This window comes from Panthera tigris, chromosome F2, assembly GCF_018350195.1.
Source record: "Panthera tigris isolate Pti1 chromosome F2, P.tigris_Pti1_mat1.1, whole genome shotgun sequence".
NCBI classification, from domain to species: Eukaryota; Metazoa; Chordata; class Mammalia; order Carnivora; family Felidae; genus Panthera; species Panthera tigris.
The window spans coordinates 43670557-43692380 of NC_056676.1; the positions used below are offsets into that span (position 1 = coordinate 43670557).

The window sequence follows — 21824 nt, forward strand, 5'->3', positions numbered from 1 at the left end:
GCAGAAGGAAAGGAGCCTGGGTTCCCAGTGGCTGCAAAGTTTCCAAACTGCCCTGGGCCATCCATCTCCACATTCATTCCACACGGAGGAGAAATTGAATTTCTACCCTGTTAAGCCACAGTAATGGTGTTTCTGTTATGGGGAGCCAAAATCATGCCAATGGATACAGGCCCCTAACTCAAACAGGGTAAGTCAGAGAAGACTGGCCTGAGGAGGCAACAGCAAGGGGAGACCCGGGCAGACAAATCACAGAAGTGGAGAGCATATTTGGTCAGAGAGACCAGCGTGAGTGAAGAAGGCCTGAGGACGAGAAGGTCTCCTCATGCACAGGCCAAAGAAAGCATGTGCACACTGCAGCTCACTGGAAGGGTCCAGAAGGTACGAAGAGGAAGATGTTAATGAGTGATGAAGCCAGGGGGACAGTAGGGGCTAAATTATAAAGACCTTGTGTGCCCTGCAAAGTGGCTTAGCTTTAACCATGTTAGAAGTCCATCAGAGGGGCGCCTGGGTGGCTCAGTCGGTTAAGCAGCCGACTTCGGCTCAGGTCATGATCTCGAGGTCAGTGAGTTCGAGCCCCGCGTCGGGCTCTGTGCTGACAGCTCAGAGCCTGGAGCCTGTTTCAGATTCTGTGTCTCCCTCTCTCTGACCCTCCCCCGTTCATGCTCTGTCTCTCTCTGTCTCAAAAATAAATAAACGTTAAAAAAAAAAATTTAAAAAAAAGAAGTCCATCAGAGACATTCTGGCATGGGAGTGACATGACCAGATTTGTCTAAAGTTCTGTTCTGCGGGCAATGGATCCGAGGAAGAAACTAGAGGTACGGCAAGGACGACAGGTAATAGGCTGCTCGGGGTGACAGACTGGCCCCAGTTTGCCCAAGACTCTGCCAGGCTTAGTTAGCACTGGAAGTTCTGCATTCATTATGCTCCAACCCTGAGTCCCTGTCATCCTAAGGCTGCCGCAGGACTCCAGGTGAGAGGGATGGTGGTGGGAACACAGGATGCAGAGAAGGCTCCAGGGTACTTTACAGTGATACAAACGCCACTTGTCTGTTCTGCTTGGACAGAGCTCCCTCACTCAGAAATCACACCAGGGGAACTTTTGTGAGCAGAGGGCTGCTGGCCAGAACTACAGGGCCACTGAATTCAAGGAGAGGGATAAATCATGACAGACAAGGTCTCATAAATTTCTTTTTTCAAAAAAATAACAGGGGCGTCTGGGTGGCTCAGTCGGTTAAGTGATTGACTTCAGCTCAGGTCGTGATCTCGCGGTTTGTGAGTTTGAGCCCTGCGTTGGGCTCTGTGCTGACAGCCCAGAGCCTGGAACCCGTTTTGGATTCTGTCTCCCTCTCTCTCTGCCCCTCCCCCGCTCATGCTCTGTCTCTCTCTCCTTCAAAAATAAATAAACATTAAAAATTTTTTAAAAATAACATTATGCTTTGGATGCAAACAATCTCATTGTAAGTCTCCATTATTCTTCTTGCTACAATTATCCTTGTTTGACAATTGACCTCATTTGACCTGTTCATGGCTGGGACACTGAGTGCTGAATGAAGCACAGGAGAATTCTGACCTCTTGTTCTATCTAATACCGCAATGATGGGCCATCTCTTTAATAAGACAGATGTGGATAGCTTGCTTCCAAACACCTAAGAATTCTGTCTGGCTTCAGCTGCTGTCTGTCTAGCTCTTGTTTCATATCTTACAACCATTCTCTGGAGTTGTCTGGACTTCTTGAGGAAAGCTGTATCAAGATGAACAGTTCTTGTTATTATTTTTATTGCAAGTTTTATACATTTCCTGGAATCTAAAAGAAAAATAACAGTGATAAGTGATCTGAGAATCACAACACAGGGAAAAAAATGGCAGCAGGCCACAGAATCTAAGAGGTTTTGCTACACAACAAAATGTTTTGCAAGGATAACAATGGTTTATTATCAATTCACTAAGCATATTACTCATAGTGCAGAAGAAATGTTTGAAACAAGATTGGGCTAAGACTTCAAGATAAACTGCATTGGAATTGTGTTGCTCGAAATGGAACAGATAATGGAAGGGACAGTTGACTTAATAGGAGATAAATGATATTTAGGAATTTTACTTCAATCATCACTCAGTTGGCCAAACTGTATGCATGTGTTTTTGAGGGAATTAAGTATGAAAAGTGCTAATGCAGTTTTAGTAACCCAGCAACAGCTACCCAATAGATTTCTTGCAGGTGTTAGCATTTTGAGATCATAGAATCACACACACACAGATCACCCACTAAGTATCTGTCTAAAACCGACTACTATGCTCCATCAGCAAGAATTTTAAAACTTAAATTTGGGGGGGGGGTCAGAGAAGAGAGAAAGTGGAGGCTTTGTATAGGGGATATTTATGGGCACATCCTGGAAAAGGCACATCACTTTGATCCCTTTTGCATGCCCCAAACTCAGACATATGGCCTCACTTAACTGCAAGGAAACCTGGGAAATATGGTCTACACATGCATGCAGAGGGAAGAGAAGTGGGTTTGATGAATTCTTATTCAATCTGCATCCAGAAGAGTGCCTGGCACGTGCTAAATTCTCAGTGTTTGTTGAAGGTCCCCAGACAAGTGTTACACTTTGAATGCCAGCTTCATCCCCCCAGGCCATGCTGTCCAACCAAGGTGCCATATTGGCATTTTTCACATTAGAGCTGAGGGGCCTCTCCACTTTTTCAATGAAGTCATTTCCTGGGGCGCCTGGGTGGCTCAGTCAGTTAGGCATCCAACTTCAGCTCAGGTCATGATCTCGCAGCTCGTGAGTTTGAGCCCCACATTGGGCTGTGTGCTGACAGCTCAGAGCCTGGAGCCTGCTTCCAATTCTGTGTCTCCCTCTCTCTACCCCTCCCTCATTCTCTCTCTCTCTCTCAAATATAAATAAACATTTTTTAAAAATTAAAAAAAAATTAAGTCTTCTCCTAATCTTTATATACTGGGGGAGAAATTTCCCCCTTTCTTTCACTGTGGTCACTGGACCTAAAAAGAACATGAAGTGTTCTCCATTACTCATCTAACAAATAACAACAAAGATTGCTACCAGCTGCTTCAAACTTGATGTGGTTTTCTTATGAAACTGTAAAATTAGGTGAACTGTAAAATAAAACTGTCACACAATGGCCATATTTATTAGAATAATAAAGGCTTAATGAAAAGTTAAATGAGTCAAATGAGTTAAATCTTTATGAACGTTTTAAGTCAAAAATGGCATATTCCTTTGCTTTAAATCCTTTAACCAATAAAAACAATTTTAACTAAAATTTACCAGGGATCCCAAAAGGGGCATGTATACAGCAATGAGCAAAAAGCAGTTTGAGGAAACCATAGATTCACTTAATTTATTTAAATGTTTGTCATATTTTCATTAAATCACAAAACATCGTTTTCTCCCTCTACAGGGAACAAGTTGAGGCTGAATTACTTGGCATAAGTGATGCCATAGCAAATTTAAAGTTTGCAAAAAAACTTCTGTTTTCATAATTATCTGAGCCTTTAAAAATTTTGTCTAAAACTGTTTTCTTTAATTTTTATGTTTTCAGTCATCTCTACACCCAGCTTGGGGCTCGCATTCACCACCCTGAGATCAAGAGTCCCACGCTCTGCTGATTGAGCCAGCCAGGCACCCTAACACAATTTTAAAATAATTTCCCCCTCTCCTCATTACTGCACACCTCACTTTTCTATCTTTTTTAAATGAACTTTACTTTTTAGAACAGTTTAAATACACAGAAAAATGACGACTAGAATACCGAAGTTCCCAGATACCCCACACTCACTTTCCCCCATTATTAACACCTTAACATTAGCATGGTACATTTGTCACAGTGAACCAATATGAATGCATTCTTTTTTTTTTTATGTGTTTATTGGTTTTTGAGAGACAGAGAGAAACAGCACGAGCAGGGGAGGGGCAGAGAGAGAGAGGGGGGAGACACAGAATCTGAAGCAGGCTCCAGGCTCTGAGCTGTCAGCACAGAGCCCCGTGTGGGGCTTGAACTCATAAACCATGAGATCATGATCTTAGCCGAAGTAGGACACCTAAACCAACTGAGCCACCCAGGTGCCCCATTCTTTATTATTATTATTATTTTTATTTTTATTATTATTCATTCTTATTAACTAAAGTACAGACTTTATTCAGCTGTCGTTAGTTTTCCTCTAATGACCTTTTTCTCTTCCAAGATCCTATCCAGGATGCCGCATTTACTTCTATTTCCTTAGGCTCCTCTTGGCTGTGACAGTTTCTCATTTTCCTCATTTTTGATGACGTTGGCAATTTTGAGTACTTCTCAGATATGTAGAATGTCCCTCAAGTGGGATTTGTTAATATTTTTCTCATGATGAGACCCGGGTAATGGGTCTTGGGGAAGAAGATCAGAGAGATAAAGTTCTCATTACACCCTATCAAGGGTATGTGCCATCAACAGGACTTAATCACTGCTGCTGTTGACCTTGATCACCTGGCCAAGGTCGTGTTTGTCAGGTGTCTCCAAGTCACCCTTTGCCCCGCTCTCCGTATGGTGCTCTTTGGAAGAAAGTCACTATGCACAGCCCACACCGAAGGAGTGAGAAATGGTGCTCCTTTTCCTTGCAGGCAAAGTAGCTACATAAATTATTTGGAATTTTCCTCCACCAGGGGATTTATCTCTTCTTCCCCACTTATTTATTTATTCAATCATTTATTTACTTCAGTATGGACTCAGGGGTATTAGCACAGTTCATTTTTCAAAATGCAAATTTTTCCCCTTGGGGAGAAAAGGAAAGGCTGCCAAACATTTGCATAAACAAAACGCCCTCAGCCTTTTCTCCGGCACTCCTCCCGGAATGCGTTCAATCCTCTCTGCAGCAAGGGACTTGGCACAGGGAAAGAGGGATTGCTCCGTGTAATCTAAAATGGTTGACTCAGTGAATTAAAATACCCTTGTGAAAACTTCCCGGGTATTTGCTTAATCTAAATCCCCCATTTCAGGAAGGAAACAACATTGAAATGCATGCTTTGTTTCTGAGTATTATTTAAACCACGGCAAAAAGAAACACATCAATTAGGGGGGAAAAAAAAGCCAGAAAACCTCCCTCAGACTACAAAAACAAAACTAAAACACACCGACAGCCATGCCCAGGGATGATCTGGTCAGAGAGAAAGGGAGGAGAGGCTGGGACATCACGGCCTGAAGTCTTCAGGATCCTGAGGCCCCAAGAATTCCGTTTCACTCCAGGTCTTACCAAGTCCTAAGGCCAGTTCATGGGAGCTTCCAGGGAGGCTCCTTGTTGTCAGGGGACCCCAACAGGCAGCATTCGCCTTCAGAAAACCACTACAGGCCATGGTCTTGGGGTACAGTCACTGGGCACTTCCTGACTTGCTAAGGTGCCCGTGCTCCACTGGAAGGAGACCAGTCTTCTCCACAAAGGCGCCCTGCTCCCTTTACCCTTACCCATTACCTTCAGCACCTAGGGAATTTTCTCCTTGCACCTCCTACAGCTGCCCATACTTCACACAGACGGATAGCTGGCCTTCCCCTCTCAGTCTCTTATCACTTTTGGAAGGTAATGCTGCGTGGGGACAAAGCTCTACTATGACACAAATTGCCTGTGTGACCTTGGACAAATTGCTTTGTCTCTCTGGGCCTCAGTTTCTCAAGTGTGAAATAAAGACACTGATTCAAGTTGATTCCAAATGCTTTCCAACTCTGAGATGTTATGATCCTGTTAAACCCTTAAGACCTAGAATAATACTGTTTCCCAAGTCTATGTGAGAATAACTGGAAAACAATAATGTGGTCATTAAAAATTGTCTTGTCTTTTTCTCATTTCCTTCCTCTGACTGATGATTGTGTGGTGTTTACACCTGGATCTAATAAATTGTACTTCATTAGAAAAAGAAGTATGCTTTTCAATTTTGCCTTCAAAAAATGTATTTTTTTCAAAGTGGGGTTTTCATTTTGATGGTTTCTAGCCTTTTTCAATGACTACTTTGTAAATGTGGACTCTTTAAAGGAGAGGAATAAAATCAGGGAGGGGTATGCAGAAAGCTTGAACTTATTGTGTCCGTAATATTTTATTTCTTTAGAAAAAACAGGAAGCAAAGTCGGCAAAATTTGAGGATGTGATGAAATCTCAGTGATGGTTATAGCAAGGGTTTGTTATATTCTTGTGAATATTTTTCACTTTACTCAAATCATTTTCCTAAGAATGAAAGCTTAACAGAGGCACTGGGTGGCTCAGTTGGTTAAGCGTCCGACTTTGGCTCAGGTCATGATCTCACCGTTCATGGGTTTGAGCCCTGCGTCCGGCTCTGTGCTGACAGGGTGGAGCCTGGAGCATGTTTCCAGTTCTGTGTCTCCCTCTTTCTCTGCCCCTCCCCTGCTTGCACTCTATGTGTGTGTGTCTCTCTCTCTCAAAAAATAAATAAAAATAAAAAAAAAAAAAACCTTAACATCTTATATCCTTATCTTTCCTTTTGTTGACCTTTCAGTTATCTGGTATTTGGAAATGCATAGCCAGACATTGAAATAGGATAGGGAAGAGGTAGCACCCCTTGTCCAAGGCCTTGTTCTTCATAGTTCACACTAGGTTCCAGCTCCTCTGTGAAGCCTTTCTGTTTGCCTCAATCTCCTATGAAAAAATTTCAGCCAACTTCTCTGGTGCCGTTGCTATCGGTGCCACTTTGGGGCACTCGATCCCCTCCTTATTTAACACTCAGCTGGTGCAACAACCCACATTTACCTGCACACACACCCATACCCAGTATCATCAGGAGGGGCAAGGTCACCTTGTGCTAACAAACAACCCCACAAGTCATTTCTTGCTCATACTCTCTGCCCAAAATGCGTTGGCTGTGGCTCTGATCCATGTCATTGTCTCCACTCTGGGACTGCGGATGACGTAGTCTTAACTGTCACACTTACTGTTTCCAGGTAGAGGAGGAAAAGCCTGGTAACCCACGTCTGATTCTTAGAACTTCTGCCCACCTGGCTTCTAACCATGTTGTTGGACAAATCAAGTCACATGGGGACTCTTGAATTCAGTAGGGCAGGGATGTCTAATCTTCCCGGTGGGAAAGGTACCAAGGACAGGGAATCTGATGATTTGGTGAATAGTGACACAATCTAACACACTCTCTTAGGAAACGTTTCTTGTGCTGGATTTGGACCCTGGACTTTCATCTCTTAGCTGACAAACAACCCATCCTGTGATCTCACCTGCTGATGCTGCCAATTTCAGTAGTGTTGCTCTCTTAAGGAACTCTTTGTACGAGCATTTAAATATTTTATTGCATCTTAGCCCTTATTAATTTATAACCGTGGATGGAAAATGGAGAATTAAAGTGCTGATATGAGTCATAAGAAACCTAGGTCTCATAAACTAAAAACACTCGAGAGGACCCCTTGGGTGTGCCAGAAGCTGTGAATACCCCAATCAGAGGTCTCTCGCGCCATCTCAGCTAATTGACCCTCCTCGTTTGTGAAGGAAACAAATTAAGAAACTTGTAAAAAGCTAGAGCAATATCATTGAAGCTTGTTTTTATTTTATTTTATTAAAAATTTTTTTAATGTTTATTTTTGAGAGAGAGAGACAGAGCGTGAGCAGGGGAGGGTCAGAGAGAGAGAGGGAGACACAGAATCCGAAGCAGGCTCCAGGCTCTGATCTGTCAGCACAGAGCCCGATACAGGGCTTGAACTCATGAACCGTGAGATCATGACCTGAGCTGAAGTCAGATGCTTAACCGCCTGAGCCACCAAGGGCACCAAAGCTTGTTTAAAAAGTTGGGGTAGAAACAGAAATATTTTTAACTCTCTAGGAACAAAAAGAATATCAGCAAATTTTGGACAATCTTGTTCCATATATGTATTTTCAGGAACACATTGTATAGGGGCAATCTGTACTGGGTGATGTTTTTATTTAGTGCTTTATAGGTGTGTTTTGTTTTCTCAGATTCTAAATCTCTGAGGATAGGATCTAAGTGGCAGCATGGAGAACAGCATGCGCTTAAGTTCTGTGAGACTATTCCGGATCCAAATCCTAGTCCTCACACTGCCTCGTAGCAAGACACTTAAAGTCTTTGAGCCTCAGTTTTCTCATCTGAGAAAAATGGGAAACTTGGGAAAAATGGGAAGCTTAATACCTAGCTCCCAGGTTTGTTGTGAGCCTTACCTAACAAACGTAAAACACTAGGAGGTGCTGCATAATGTTAATTTTGCCTAAATCTGCCATTTACTACATTTTCTATGTGCAAAGCATTTAACATGCTTTGTTTGCTCTGTAATAACCTCCCAACACCCATAAAAGTACCATTAGCAGTCCCATTTTTTTACAGAAAGTCTACAGTGTTTTCATTTTAAGCACGATTCGATTTTTTTCCAGTTTTATTGAAAAATAATTGACATACATCATTATATAAATTTAAGGTGTACAGGGAGTTGGTGTGGTTTACATGTATTGTAAAGTGATTACCCCAATAGGTTCAGCTAACAGCCATCTTCTCATATAGATACAATAAAAAGAAGAAAGATAAAAAGGAAAAATGTTCTTGTTGAGAACTCATAGGATTTACTGTCTTAACAACTTTCCTGTATAGTAGCCCTCCCTGTGCCTATTGCCAGTTTCATTTTCCATGATTTCAGTTACCCCCAGCCAACTGCGGTGGAGAAGCAGAGGATCCTGCTTCTGACTTATACTCAGAAGGTCAATAGTAGCCCAATGCCACATCACAATGCTTCATTCACCTCACTTCATTTCATCATGTATGCATTTTATCATTACTATGTTGTAATCTTGGTGACATCACTCCCTGATGGCACTTTTTTTTTTAATTTAAATTTTACTTAACATACAGTGCAATATTGGTTTCGGGGTAGAATTCAGTGATTCATCACTTTTATTTAGTGCTTTATACGTGTGCTTTGTTTTCTCACGTGCTCATCGCAACAAGCACCCTCCTTAGTTCCCATCACCCATCTAGTCCGTCTCTCACTCACCTCCCTCAATCAACCCATAGTTTGTTCTCTATCATTAAGAGTCTCTTATGGTTTGTTTCCCTCTTCTCTTCCCACCATTCCCATATGTTCATCTGTTTTGTTTCTTAAATTCCACATATGAGTGAAATCATATGGTATTTGTCTTTCTCTGATTGACTTATTTCACTTAGCATAATACATTCTAGCTCCGTCCATGTCATTGCAAAGGGCAAGATTTCATTCTTTTTGATGGCTGGGTAATATTCCATCGTGTGTGTGTGTGTGTGTGTGTGTGTGTGTGTGTGTGTGTGTGTACTTCTTTATCCATTCATCAGTTGATGGACATTTGAGCTCTCTCCATAGTTTGGGTATTGTTGATAATGTTGCTATAAATACTGGAGTGCATGTGCCCCTTTGAATACATATTTTTGTATCCTTTGGGTAAGTACCTAATAATGCAACTGCTGGATAATAGGGAGTTCTGTTTACAGTTTCTTGAGGAACCGCCATACTGTTCTCCAGAGTGACCGTTGCAGTTTACATTCCCACCAACAGTGCAAGAGGGTTCCCCTTTCTCTGCATCCTCACCAATACCAGGTGTTTCTTGTGTTGTTAATTTTAGTCATTCTGACAGGTGTGAAATGGTATCTCATTGTGCTTTTGATTTGTATTTCTCTGATGATGAGTGATATTGAGCATCTTTTCACGTGTCTGTTGGCCATCTGGATGTCTTCCTTGGAGAAGTGTCTATTCATGTCTTCTGCCCATTTCTCCACTGGATTATTTGTGTTTTGGCTGTAGAATTTGATAGGTTCTTTATAGATTTTGGATACTAACCCTTTATCAGATATATTGTTTGCAAATATCTTCTCCTGGGGCACCTGGGTGGCTCAGTCTGTTAATCCTCCAACTTTGGCTCAGGTCATGATCTCACAGTTCATGGTTTGAGCCCTGCATCGGGCTCTGTGCTGACGGCTCAGAGCCTGGAGCCTGCTTCAGATTCTGTGTCTCCCTCTCTCTCTGCCCCTCCTCTGCTTGCACTCTCTCTCTCTTTCTCTCGAAAATAAATATAAACATTAAAAAAAATAATAGAAGTTTTATTATGGTAAAAAAAAACTGCATGTAACATAAAATCTACTATCTTAACCATTTTTAAGTGTCCATTTCAATAGTGTTAAGTATATTCACATTGCTGTGAAACAGGTGTCCAGAACTTTTTCATCTTGCAAATCTGAAACTCTATACCCATTGAAACAACAACTTCCCATTTCCTCCTCCCTTCCTACCCCTTCCCTGCCCCTGACAAGCGCTATTCTACTTTCTCTGAATTTGACTAGGCTAGATCCCTGAGATGAATGGATCAGGCGGTATTTGTCTTTCTGTGACTAGCTTATTTCACTTAGCATAATGTCTTTAAGGTTTATGCCTGTGGTAGCATGTGACATGATTCCCTCCTCTGTTAAGGCTGAATAATATTCCACCGTACGTATATGCTGCAGTTTGCTTATCCGTTCCTCTGCCGACGGACACCTGTGTTGACGTCGGTCTTTTGTGAATAATGCTGCTCAGAACGTGGGTGTGCCCCCTGCTGGTTTTATAAAACGGGAAAGTATGTGTCCCAGGCCCCTCATCAACTGGTGTCTGGGAGTTCAGCCAACAGGAAGTACTGGTGAAAGACCGGAGGTTAGGAGCAGGGGAGAGGCCAAAGCATCCTCCTCTTTCTCTCCGTTTTGGGAGGTGTTCCCAACAGTGGCCCTGATGGCTGCTCAGCCACCTCTGCTGGTGGTCCTTTCTGTTGTCTCTGCCTGGCCACGCAGGAGGCCATGGCTTCCTTTCTCCTCTTGCCAGTGTCTCGACTGCCTCTTTGTCTCTCCTCTGTTTTCTCATCTGTGTGCAACTCTGCCATAAAATTTAAGTTTTCTTTTGATGGTGGGACACAATACAGTAACACGTGAGGATAGACGAAAGGCAGAATTCTTTGTTACTTATGGCTCCAAATGAAAGAAGACAGCCAGGCGGGGGGGCGGGAGGGGGTGGCCTGGGGGGTTGTGCCGGGAACAGGGTAACAGCAAGTTGGAACGGCAAGAGATGGCTTATGTATGGCAAGCACAGTGAGGTTAGCCAGGTTTTGAGGGCTCACTGGGGATTGGGTCTTTTGAATAATTCTGCAGACCCGAGGAAGAAAGGGCCACTGAGGTTAGGTATTTGGGGCCTCTGGCCTTGGGTAAGTGTGTGTTGTAACCTAGGGGTGTTAGGGCCTGATAAGGGAAGTAGTTGTGGTGGGGGCTCAGCAAACTGTCGCAAAGGGGAGTTGATCGCTTTGAGCTGTAGCTACAAAATTGGCACTCGGAAAATACTTTATTGCAGCAACCAATTCCCTGTATTACCTTCCCTCGGTGTGAAGTATCTAGAATGATCCCTGTTTTCCCCGCCTGGACTCTGACTGATACGATGTTTTCCAGTGCATTCCAAATCTTTACACACTGATAAACAACTAGAGTAACATCTTAGTATCACCGCGGACCAGAATGCTGTTGCTTTATCGTTAGCCACACTATCTCCCTCTAATGAATCCCTCTGCCCATCTTTGTCCCTCTCACTATTTTAGGAGTTTCTTAGAAGCAGGGATTGTGTCTTATGCCCTGCTTCTCACAACCCCAGACCAGAACCCAATCAAACCCAAATGTGTGCTTTAATTAATATATGATTAATTACGTGGGTCTCTGAGAGCACATCAATCATTATTTTTTGACTTCCACCTTGGCTGCAGCTCAGGCCTGGAGCCAGCTCCACATTCTGACCTTCACAGTCCTGACCCCCGACTGGGACAAGATCCAGACTCTTCCATGAATCATCCGACATACTACTTATTTTCTTACGCACACTCCTATAAAATTGGCGTTTATCACAGCTTCCACGAAACAGTTCTTTGTTATCTGATGGCTTTCACTTTTCTCGTTGTTGTTGAGTCTTGTTTTTAATCTGAGAGAGAGACACGGGGCCTATCTTCAGGGCCAGCTTCATGGGCGTGTGACCCGGGCCAATAGCACAGGGTCCCCTGCTTAGAACAGCCCACGCGTGGTTTAATGTCTCCATCTTGAGATGCTTAATATTTGTAAACAAGAGGCCCCCCATTCCCAGTGTTGCACTGGACCCCAAAAATAATTTGGCCAGTCCTCCCTGTCTCGTTTGTATGTACCTTGTGACATTAATTGAGCTTAGAGGCATATGGGTTTAATATTTATGAAACTCTCAGTAGTTCAGAAGCTCCCCACTTTCCTTAGGAGATTTGCTCCAGACCTCTCAGTGCAGCATGGTATGAAAAGCCCCCCCGCCTATACTGACAGCCCTAAAACTTCCTTAGCCCCATCTTCTCTACTCTGACCTCCTTCCCTTCAAATGTAAACTCCCAGCTACCATAGTACTTGCTGCTTCTAAACTTGTGAGCTCGCCAGATGCTGGGCCTTTGCATATCCTGCTCCCATCCTGTCCGGGGCTGCCCTCTGTCTCTCTCCTGGCCAACACCAACTTACTTCACAGGTGTGAACCTAGATGTCCCTTCCCTGATCTCCCCAAAACTGAGATATGGGGCTCTCCTAGCACCTTGTGCTAAACATATAGTGGCATTTATCTTGCTTTCATGTTATTTTCCATTTATTTCTCCATTTCCCTCTGTAAGTTGTGAGTTCCCTTTAGGTAGAAAGTGTCTCATGTTCTCTGAGCTGAAAGCCACACTCAGCTCCAAGGAGGTAGTTGCTAAGTTTCCATTCACCAGATTCATGACTGCATGAATGAACAGATCCCTGGTTTATTTGGAGAGTGCATGAGGAGACCTATAAGGTTTCCTTTTGAACCACCAAGGACTGAGCAGTACTTACATCATTGAAGAAGACGTTCAAGAACACCCTCTGTCATAGGCACGTGGATTCCTTTTCCAACTCCTCCAGGGAAGGCGCTGCCTCCCTTTCTCCTTTTCAGGAGAGCTACATGGTAGCAGCTCTTTGAATTTCTTAGCCTTTGAGGGGGTTCCTGAGGTCTCTCCTGGGACAGACCCTAGCCCAGGTCATAGAGGAAGCTCCAGCGAGACCTTTCCTACTTCCAAAGAGTGTCTGGCCCTGTGCAAGTCCTGGATCAAGATCAAGTGTTTCTTCCATCCCCTATATCTGTGCTCCTGGTCTACATTCTATTCACCCCTACAAGGCCCAATTGAAATGCTAACTCCCCCCCGTTTTAATGTAATTGATGGCTCTAGGCTTTCCCACTGCATTGTTGTAATCTGTAGGGATACTCAGCACACATTCTGACTAATGCCATGGTGACCTGTGCTGTAGACTACACAGTCAATTTTGGGATCAGGAGCAGAGTGTTCTCATCTTCCAGCCTTTGTGTCTTTACTTCTTACAAATAGTCATCACTCAAATTAACCCTGGGCATTTTGGGTCACTAGCCGATAGTCTGAAATACAATTCGTTCCAGAGAAAAAGAGATTTGAAAAAGGAACAAGAGTGGCTTTATCTGATGGAAAGAAAAAGTTTCTGTCAGTTCATTGGAAAATACCCACCCTTGGAAGAAGGGGGCCCGGGGAGGATACAGGGAGAGAAAAATGGGAAGTACAAGAAGGCAAGGGAAGGGACCTGGGTGACAGAGAAGTTGCAAGGCCTCAAGTCCTAATGGTAAGGTTTTAATTTGGTAATGATGGGGGCGCCGGGGTGGCTCAGTCAGTTGAGCGTTCAACCCTTGGTTTCTGCTCAGGCCATGATCTCACTGTTCCTGGGTTGAAGCCCTGCATCAGGCTCTGCACTGACAGTGCGAGGCCTGCTTGGGATTCTCTCTCTCTCCCTCTCTCTTTGCCTTCCCCCGGTCACGCTGTCTCTGTCTCTCTCCAAATAAATGAATAAACTTAAAAAATAAATATATAAAATTTGGTCATGTTGTAGGCAGGCCCAGTCTGAGGACCCAGAGGGTCCCTGTAGGACCACTCCAAAGGGTCCTTGGCATCACCAAGGATGGAAATCAAACGTGAGCCAGAAGAAAGTGAGAGCAGAGTTTATTGAGTAGTGTAAGTGATAGAGTATAGCTGGTGGTGCGTCTGGGAGACTCAGAAAAGGAGATGTGGGCCTCCCCGTCACTTGGGGTTAGGAGTTTATATTGGAAAGGGGTCCAGGGTACGTGTTCCTCCAGGGACCCAGGGTTTGGTCCCATCAAAGGCAAGTGTCAGGCAAATGAACGATGTTATTCCATAAATCACTGAAGGTGGGGGGATTGATGCCCATGCTGTTGATGGAGGTTTGTTGGAAGCTAATGTCCTGGAATATGTTTGGGATTCGGTTCTTTTGAGATGTTATTAGGTGTTTAGGGGCCTAGGATGAAACTCGTAGAATGATTAACTTTCTTGCTTCCCCCTGTGGAGTGGGAACATAGCTTTTTTGGTTCACTCAGATGCAAGGTGAAGTATGGAGTATGAGGAAATGGAGCCTAGCAGAGAAATATCCGGCATAGAGCCTTTCTAAAATGGAGACCTTTCAGTTTCCCTGTCTCAGTGACGAAGGTACCGTGGAGACAGAAGAATGGGAGAGGAGGGGTGAGTGACTGACCAAGGTCACGCAGGCTGTCGCCCTTTGCTCTTACAGAAAACAGAGCAAGTGTGACTCCAGATGCTGAGGTGCCTAGGGAGTGAAAACAAGGTGACCTGTCTACATAACTGTACCCCTGCAATCCGTATTCCAGTTACATATGCTGCTGTTTGAGGATGTAACCCAGCTGTGACTAAGTTCTGTGGGAAGCCTCTGGTTTTTTTTCTTTGGTTTTGTTTGTTTGTTTTTGCCAATCTCCCCAATCCTCTTGCATCCAAATAAATATAACTCCAAGTTTTATTTCATAAACTTTGCTTGCAGATGTATTGTTTCTCTCCTTATCTCCTTGCTCCAGCCAGGTTTTTTTCTACTCTCTGTCTCTCTTCTTATCTAGAGCATTTTGGCAACTGTCTGTAAACTCAGCTCTTGAATAGCAAGCTCTGTGAAATATGAAATTCCCTTTAGTCAATGAATCATTTACCTAACGAATCTGAAATCCTGGTGGGGAGGGCAAAGCTGGAGGTAACTCTAGGAACATGCTGGCAGTTTGAATTTGGAAAGTAGCACTCCCCATCCTGATTCACGATTTCCTTTCCTGGTCAGTGCACTTCCTGCTTGTCCCACAGAAGTTTAAGAGAGGCTATGGGTATAATTGGGGGGACCTCGGTGGTTCAGTCGGTTGAGTGTCTGACTCTTGATTCCATGGGATAGAGCCCTGCGTTAGTCTCCATGCTGAGTGTGGAGCCTGCTTAGAATTCTCTCTCTCCCTCTCTTCCTCTCCCCTGCTCATGCTCTCTCTCTAAAGTAAAATAAATAAGTAAATAAATAACTAAATAAATAAATATAAAATTTAAAAATGGTTATGGCTATAATTACACATTAAAATTTTTTTTAAATCTTTATTTATTTTTGAGAGAGAGAGAAAGAGAGATGGAATGCAAATGGGGGATGGAAAAAGACAGAGGGAGACACAGAATCCAAGGCAAGCTTCAGGCTCCAAGCTGTCAGCACAGAGCCCATCCAGGGGATTAGACTCAGGAACCTTAAGATCATGACCTGAGCCAAAGTCAGATGCTTAACTGACTGAGCCACCCAGATGCCCTTATAATTACACATTAAATGGAAGACCCCAGAGAGAAAATTCTCTCTTGTGTGAGAGAAAACAGAACTTCTTAGTGAGAAAACAAAACAAAAGCTGATCTTTCTTCTTCCTTATTTCTGATTATCTCCCACAATGATGTTACTTATAATTTCCAATTAAGGGCCCACACCTGACATCTCTGGGGATGCCTCTCTGGTCCCTCTGGATCCAGGTTTAAGCTACACACTAAGAATGTAACAGCTTTACAGCCTTGTAAAACTAACTAGTCCTGCACTTAAACAGCCTCATCTAACTCCTTCCTTCCTTCCTTCCTTCCTTCCTTCCTTCCTTCCTTCCTTCCTTCCTTCCTTCCTTCCTTCCTTCCTTCCTTCCTATATAACCTGTCCTTAAGAAATTTAAATCCAACCAATTTTTCTCTTGCTCCAAGTCTGAAATGAAACTTTGACATGCGCTAATGATCTAACTCGTCTGAGATGCTTGGCTTAGACGGTGATTAGAGGCTAACCTAGGACAAGGGCGCTTTGAGAAAAAACAACAGATGGGAAGAAATAACTCCAAACTGGAGTCCTTTCTTTCAGTACCTCTTAACGCTCTATGTTGTGTCCTTCAGAGCCCTTGTGGCAGTAATTGGCTTTATGATTGTTTCTTTAGAGCTGCAGTCATGATTAAAAATGCTACTCGAAGCACAGCGAGGATGTCCTTGACACACATCCTATTTTCTGGGAAAAGGTTACTACTACCACAGTAATTGAGCTGGGAAGAGGAGACAAATTGCTCCTGGCGACTCCAGCAGCGGTTCAAAGTACTGCAGTTGACCGGAATCACACCCTGCAGTTTTCCCTCTTTCCAGTTCGCAAGATAACAGTGATAGCATTTGCATCTACAGATTATCTGCCAAATAGAAGTGGAAGGGGAGAAACCACAACCAGCTAGACTGTAAAAGAATCTCAAACCCGTGACAGAGTTACACAAATGACCACAGGAGAGAGGAGAGGCCCGGAACTCCACCGCGGGCCCACTCCGGGACCGGCCCAGGGCGCAGGATGATTGATTTATTTACCCCCGGCCCGGGGCGCCCGCAGCTGGCTGGAGCCGGCGGTGACATCACGAGCCCGAGCGCGAGTCACGTGGCCCGCCCCGCCCCCTCCCGCTCCTCCTCCTCCCGCTCCTCCTCCTCCCGCAGCCTTCGAAGCGCAGGGTCCGGCCGCCGCAGCCGCTCGCAGCTCTTGGCAGAGGCGCAGAGCGCGGGCCACGGGCAAGCGGGGGAGCGGGGCAGGCAGCGGCAGCGGCAGCGGCGGGGGAGCCGGCAGCAGCCCCCCGGCGGGCCCCGAGCGACGCGGCCGACGCTCCTGCAAACTTGGGCGCGCGCTCGCGCCACGGCGCCCGCGGCCCGAGCGATGAAGATGGTCGCGCCCTGGACGCGGTTCTACTCCAACAGCTGCTGCCTGTGCTGCCATGTCCGCACCGGCACCATCCTGCTGGGCGTCTGGTACCTGGTGAGCGAGGCGACGCGCGGGGGGCGCACCTGCCGGGGCGGAGGCGCCGGCGCCGCGAGCCCCCACCCCCGGGACGGGACGCCGGGACCCCGGGACCCCGGCCCACGCGCCCGCTTCACTCTGCACGCCCCCGAGTGCGGCCTCGGCGTTGGGCTACGCCGGCGCTAATCCGCTTAAAGTTGTATTATTAGAAACTTAATTCTGTGCGCGAGCCTGTCCGCGATCCCCGGCTCAGCCAACCTGTGGCGGGGGTCCAGCCACGGCCCAGAGTCGGGGGCTGTGCGGGCTGCGGCGGGTTCCTCCGCTTCCGGTAAAAGTGCACTTGGTGGCCGGGAGAGCCCTGATCGGATCTGCGGACCACGTGTTTTCCATTCCTTTCTTTCTCCTCACCACCCGTTGGGCTTTGTGTTTAGCCGCGCCGCGACTGGGTCGTGGGGTGACGGGGCGCGTTCTGCCACCCCTGTGGTCGCGCTTGCAGCCCCGGCTTGCCCATTCTCCCAGCTCGCATCCCGGCCTCGGGGCTGCTGTCCGGTCTTCAGCTCGCGTTCGGGTCCCGAGGAGGAATGGTTGGGGGTTCTTGGCACGCTCCGTGTATGCGTCCCTCCACACGTTTGGTGTGAAGCCCTTACTCTAGGAAGGGATTTGCTAGGATTTACTGCGTTTCGGTTTCAGTGTGCCCGGGGAAGCCATTTTACACCCACTTACTTTCCTGCCCATTGACAGGTGATCCCTGTACCTTTCTTAGCAGACGCTGCAGGCAAATCTTTTTTTTTTTTTTTTTTTAATTTTTATTTATTTATTTTTTAGGTTGGAGCTTTTAAGAACTTGTTTGTATGGGGAGCACTGATTATCAGGGGGCACTGAGGAAACCTGATGGAGTCTTTCTGGCCCTGTATGCCTCCTCCAGGTTGATTGTTGGCACCCCCGGACTGCGCCAACACTGAATCGGATTCCATTGCATTTCGGGTTTTGTGACATCATGTTGGAGAGTTAGACCCGAGCCACTTTGCAGTGAATACCACTGCATCATGAAGAAATCCCTTAAAAATGGTATTAAGATGGCATACTGAACTTTTTCGTGAGAATAAATTCTTAATCGTCAGAGGGTTTTTTTTGTTGGTTCATACTCACTTTTTTTGACATAATATGAACATAGTGTCGAATTGTGTCGTTGTGCCATTTTAAGCAAAGTATTTTCCCCCAGGCATATGGTGTTCTGTGTCCTATTTATAGTTTCAAGTTTCCTTTAGTCAGTGCCTATCACAGGCCACACAATAGACATTTTTGGCCTTAAAAGCTTTCGAACAGATCTTTGGTATGTGTGGATTCTTTTTGTGCAGTTGAACGCAGAGAGAACATCGGCGTCTTGGCTCAACCCTGACTTTGCTAAAAGCCAAGAAATGCTTTACGGAAGTTTTAAATTCCAGCAAAAGGATAGTAGGTGGCCTCAAAACAGTGCTTTTATTGATGATCAAGACATACTATTTTATATAAATGTCTTGCGTCCTTCTTGAAAATGTTCAAGTCTGCAGACTTGCAAGTACATCAGTAAATGTAATTTGTAAAATCTAGGGCACTGCATTAGGCAAATGTACTACATGATCTGCAGGAAAGATAAATCTACTTGAGCCCTGTTGTTGGCTGTAATCCAACTAGACAGTACTGGTGTGATAAAAGGACAGTACTCTGCATGCTTTGTGTACTGTTTGAACATGCTCTTTGTGGAAAGTAGCTATTGCTGTGCATGTGTTAGCATTTGGAAACGGCATGGCCTCTTGAAAGATAATTAGAAAGCTTTCTAGCAGATGTAAGAGTGCTACATTAGGTAAACCTAATAAATGAGAAACCCGACTTTATAGTACTGGTAATCTTCATAAAAAGTCTTGCATTTCATGAAACAGTTTTAGACCTTTTTTTTTTAATAGTGAGTTTTATACCTTTAAATATAATTTGGTTTCCATAACTTTGACTTACATGAACATTTTTTTAAGATGAGGGAACAGGGTCACTGAAGAGCAAGGCATCTCACGCCCCTTCCCCTACCCTTCTCACCCCACCTGTCATCTGGGTGGAATAGGGTCAGTTATCAGACGGGAGAAGAATTGTCATGAAAAAAGCATTAGGGCTGTGCATAGATATTCAAATAAGAGTTCAGTGGAACTCTCACACCAGATGGGTAAAGTGGGTCATTTTAACGCATTTTCTAATTGCTGCTCCTACCACTACCACTTACTAAGGCTTTGTGTGCCAGGTACATACTAGATGCTTTGCATAATCTTGATGTCTACATATTCCTGGTGTGGTAGATTTTCTTACTCCCATTTATAGATGAGAAAATAGAGGCCAAGAGAGCATAGGTGATTTACATAAAATTCCATGGTTGGTTTGTGGTCTGAGTGATATTTTAGTCTGCCTGTTTCCACTTTTTTTTATCTTTTATTTGTTTTTTTATATTTATTTTTGAGAGAGAGAGTGCTTGGGGGAGGGGCAAAGAGAGGCACACAGAGAATCCCAAGCAGGCTCCCTACTCTCAGCGCAGAGGCAGAGCCAGCCTGTCACTGGGCTCAGCCCACAGACGGTGAGATCATGATCTGAGCCAAAATCAAGTGCGTCGGCTCAACCGGCGAGCCACCTAGGTGCCCCTGTTTTTACCTTTTAAAAGTTGTGTGTGTGTTTTCTGGGGCACCTGGGTGGCTCAATCAGCTAAGTGAACGACTTTGGCTCAAGTCATGATCTCACCGTTCTGTGGGTTCGGGCTCCGTGTCTGATGCTGTGCTGACAGCTCAGAGCCTGGAGCCTGCTTCGGATTCCGTGTGTCCCTTTCTCTCTGCCCCTCCCCTGCTCATGCTCTGTCTCTCAAAAATAAATAAACGTTAAAAAAAAATTTTAAAGTTGGTGTGTGTTTTGTTTTTGCCTTGGAATAACAAAGATTTCCTTCAGTCCAGTAAGGAAGCATGTTGATTTCAGGTATTTCTATTAGAGATCATTTTTTTGTTTTATTTTTTCCTTTCGATGAAGGCATAATTTACATAGGGTGAGATCCACAGAAGTGTACAGTTCATTGAGTTGACAGATGCATACACCTTGTGTTACCCACACACCTAGAAAACATTTCCAAAACCCCAGAAAGTTCCCTTGTGCCTCTTCCCAGTTAATCCCTCCCACTGCCTCAAACCCCACCCTAGAGTTTTACCTATTCATGTAAATGGAATTATACTGTATGTATTCTTTTGTATCTGGTTTCTTTCACTTAGCATCAACATCTTTTAAATTCATTCATGTTAATTGGAGTATATCAATAGTTTGTTGCTTTGTATTGCTGAGTATTCTTTTATTGTGTGAATAAATCACAATTTATTTATCCATTTGCCAGATGATGGACATTTGGGTTGTTTCCAGGTTGGGGCCATTATAGATAAAGCTGATCTGGACATTCTTGCACAAGACTTTTTGCAGACATATGTTGTTATTTCTCTAGAATAAATGCCTAGCAGTGGAATTGCTGGTCACGGAGTAGAAATATATTTATAAGAAACTGCTGAGCAGTTTTCCAAAGTGGTTCTGCCAGCAATGTATGGAGTTCCAGTTGTTCCATGTCCTTGTCAACATTTAGGGTGGTCAGTCTTTAACTGTAGCCATTTTGGTGGGTATGTAGTTGCAGCTTATGGTAGCTTTAATTTGCATTTCCCTTGTGACTAATGATGTGGAACAGTTTATCTTTGTTTATTTGGCACTCATATATCATCTTTTGTGAAGTGCTATTTATTGCCCATTAACAAAATTTTTTTTATGTTTATTCATTTTTGAAAGAGACAGAGCACAAGCAGGGGTGGGGTGGAGGGCGGGGGGGGGGGGTGGCGGGGAGACACAGAATCTGAAGCACACTCCAGGCTCTGAGCTGTTAGCACAGAGCCCGACGAGGGACTCGAACTCACAAACCCGCAAGATCATGACCTGAGCCAACATCGGACGCTCAACTGACTGAGCCACCCAGGCACCCCATTGTTTGAGTTTTGTCTTTTTTTTTTTTTTAAGACTTTTTTTTTTAAGTTGATTTATTGTGAGTGAGAGAGCAAGAGCAAGGGAGCATGAGCAGGGGAGGAGCGGAGAAAGGGAGAGAGAATCCCAAGCAGGCTCCGCAGAGCCTGATGTGGGGCTCCAACCTACCAACCGTGAGATCATGACCCAAGCTGAAACCAAGAGTTGGACGCTTAACCAACTAAGCCACCCAGGTGCCCCAGGGTTTTGTTTTTTTTCTTAATGATTTGTAAGATACCTTTCTATATTTTGGATTCTGCATTTTGTGGCTGTTTTCTCCCAGTGTGTGGCTATCTACCCGTCTTCTTAGTGGTATATTTTGGTGAATAGAAGTTTTAAATTTTAAGTTCAGTTTGTCAGTTTATTCTTTTATGGTTAGTACTGTCTGTATTCTAAGAAATCTTTGCCTACTCCCAAATTGTAAAGATACTCTCTTCTATTTTCTTCCAACACTTTGTGGCTTAGCTATTATATTTACATCTGTGATCCACCTCTAATTAATTTTTGTGTTACAGTGTGAGGTAGAGGTTTGTATTTGTTTCTTTTGAAAGGCAGTTTCATCTCTTGCCCTGAAAAAAAGTTGAATTTTTACATAACCTTTAATAACTACAGACATTTTCAGAGAGACAAATAAGATGA

General features: G+C 44.4%; 1 protein-coding gene across 1 annotated transcript in view; it reads left to right on the forward strand.

The window, feature by feature from the left end:
* The first annotated feature begins 16694 nt into the window (after nt 1–16694).
* The window catches only part of LAPTM4B (lysosomal protein transmembrane 4 beta), a 78314-nt gene continuing 73184 nt past the window's right edge, over nt 16695–21824 (forward strand). Inside the window, exon 1 of the mRNA XM_042973069.1 lies at nt 16695–17147. Coding sequence (XP_042829003.1) covers nt 16695–17147 — 453 coding nt within the window. The remainder of the gene's footprint in view (nt 17148–21824) is intronic.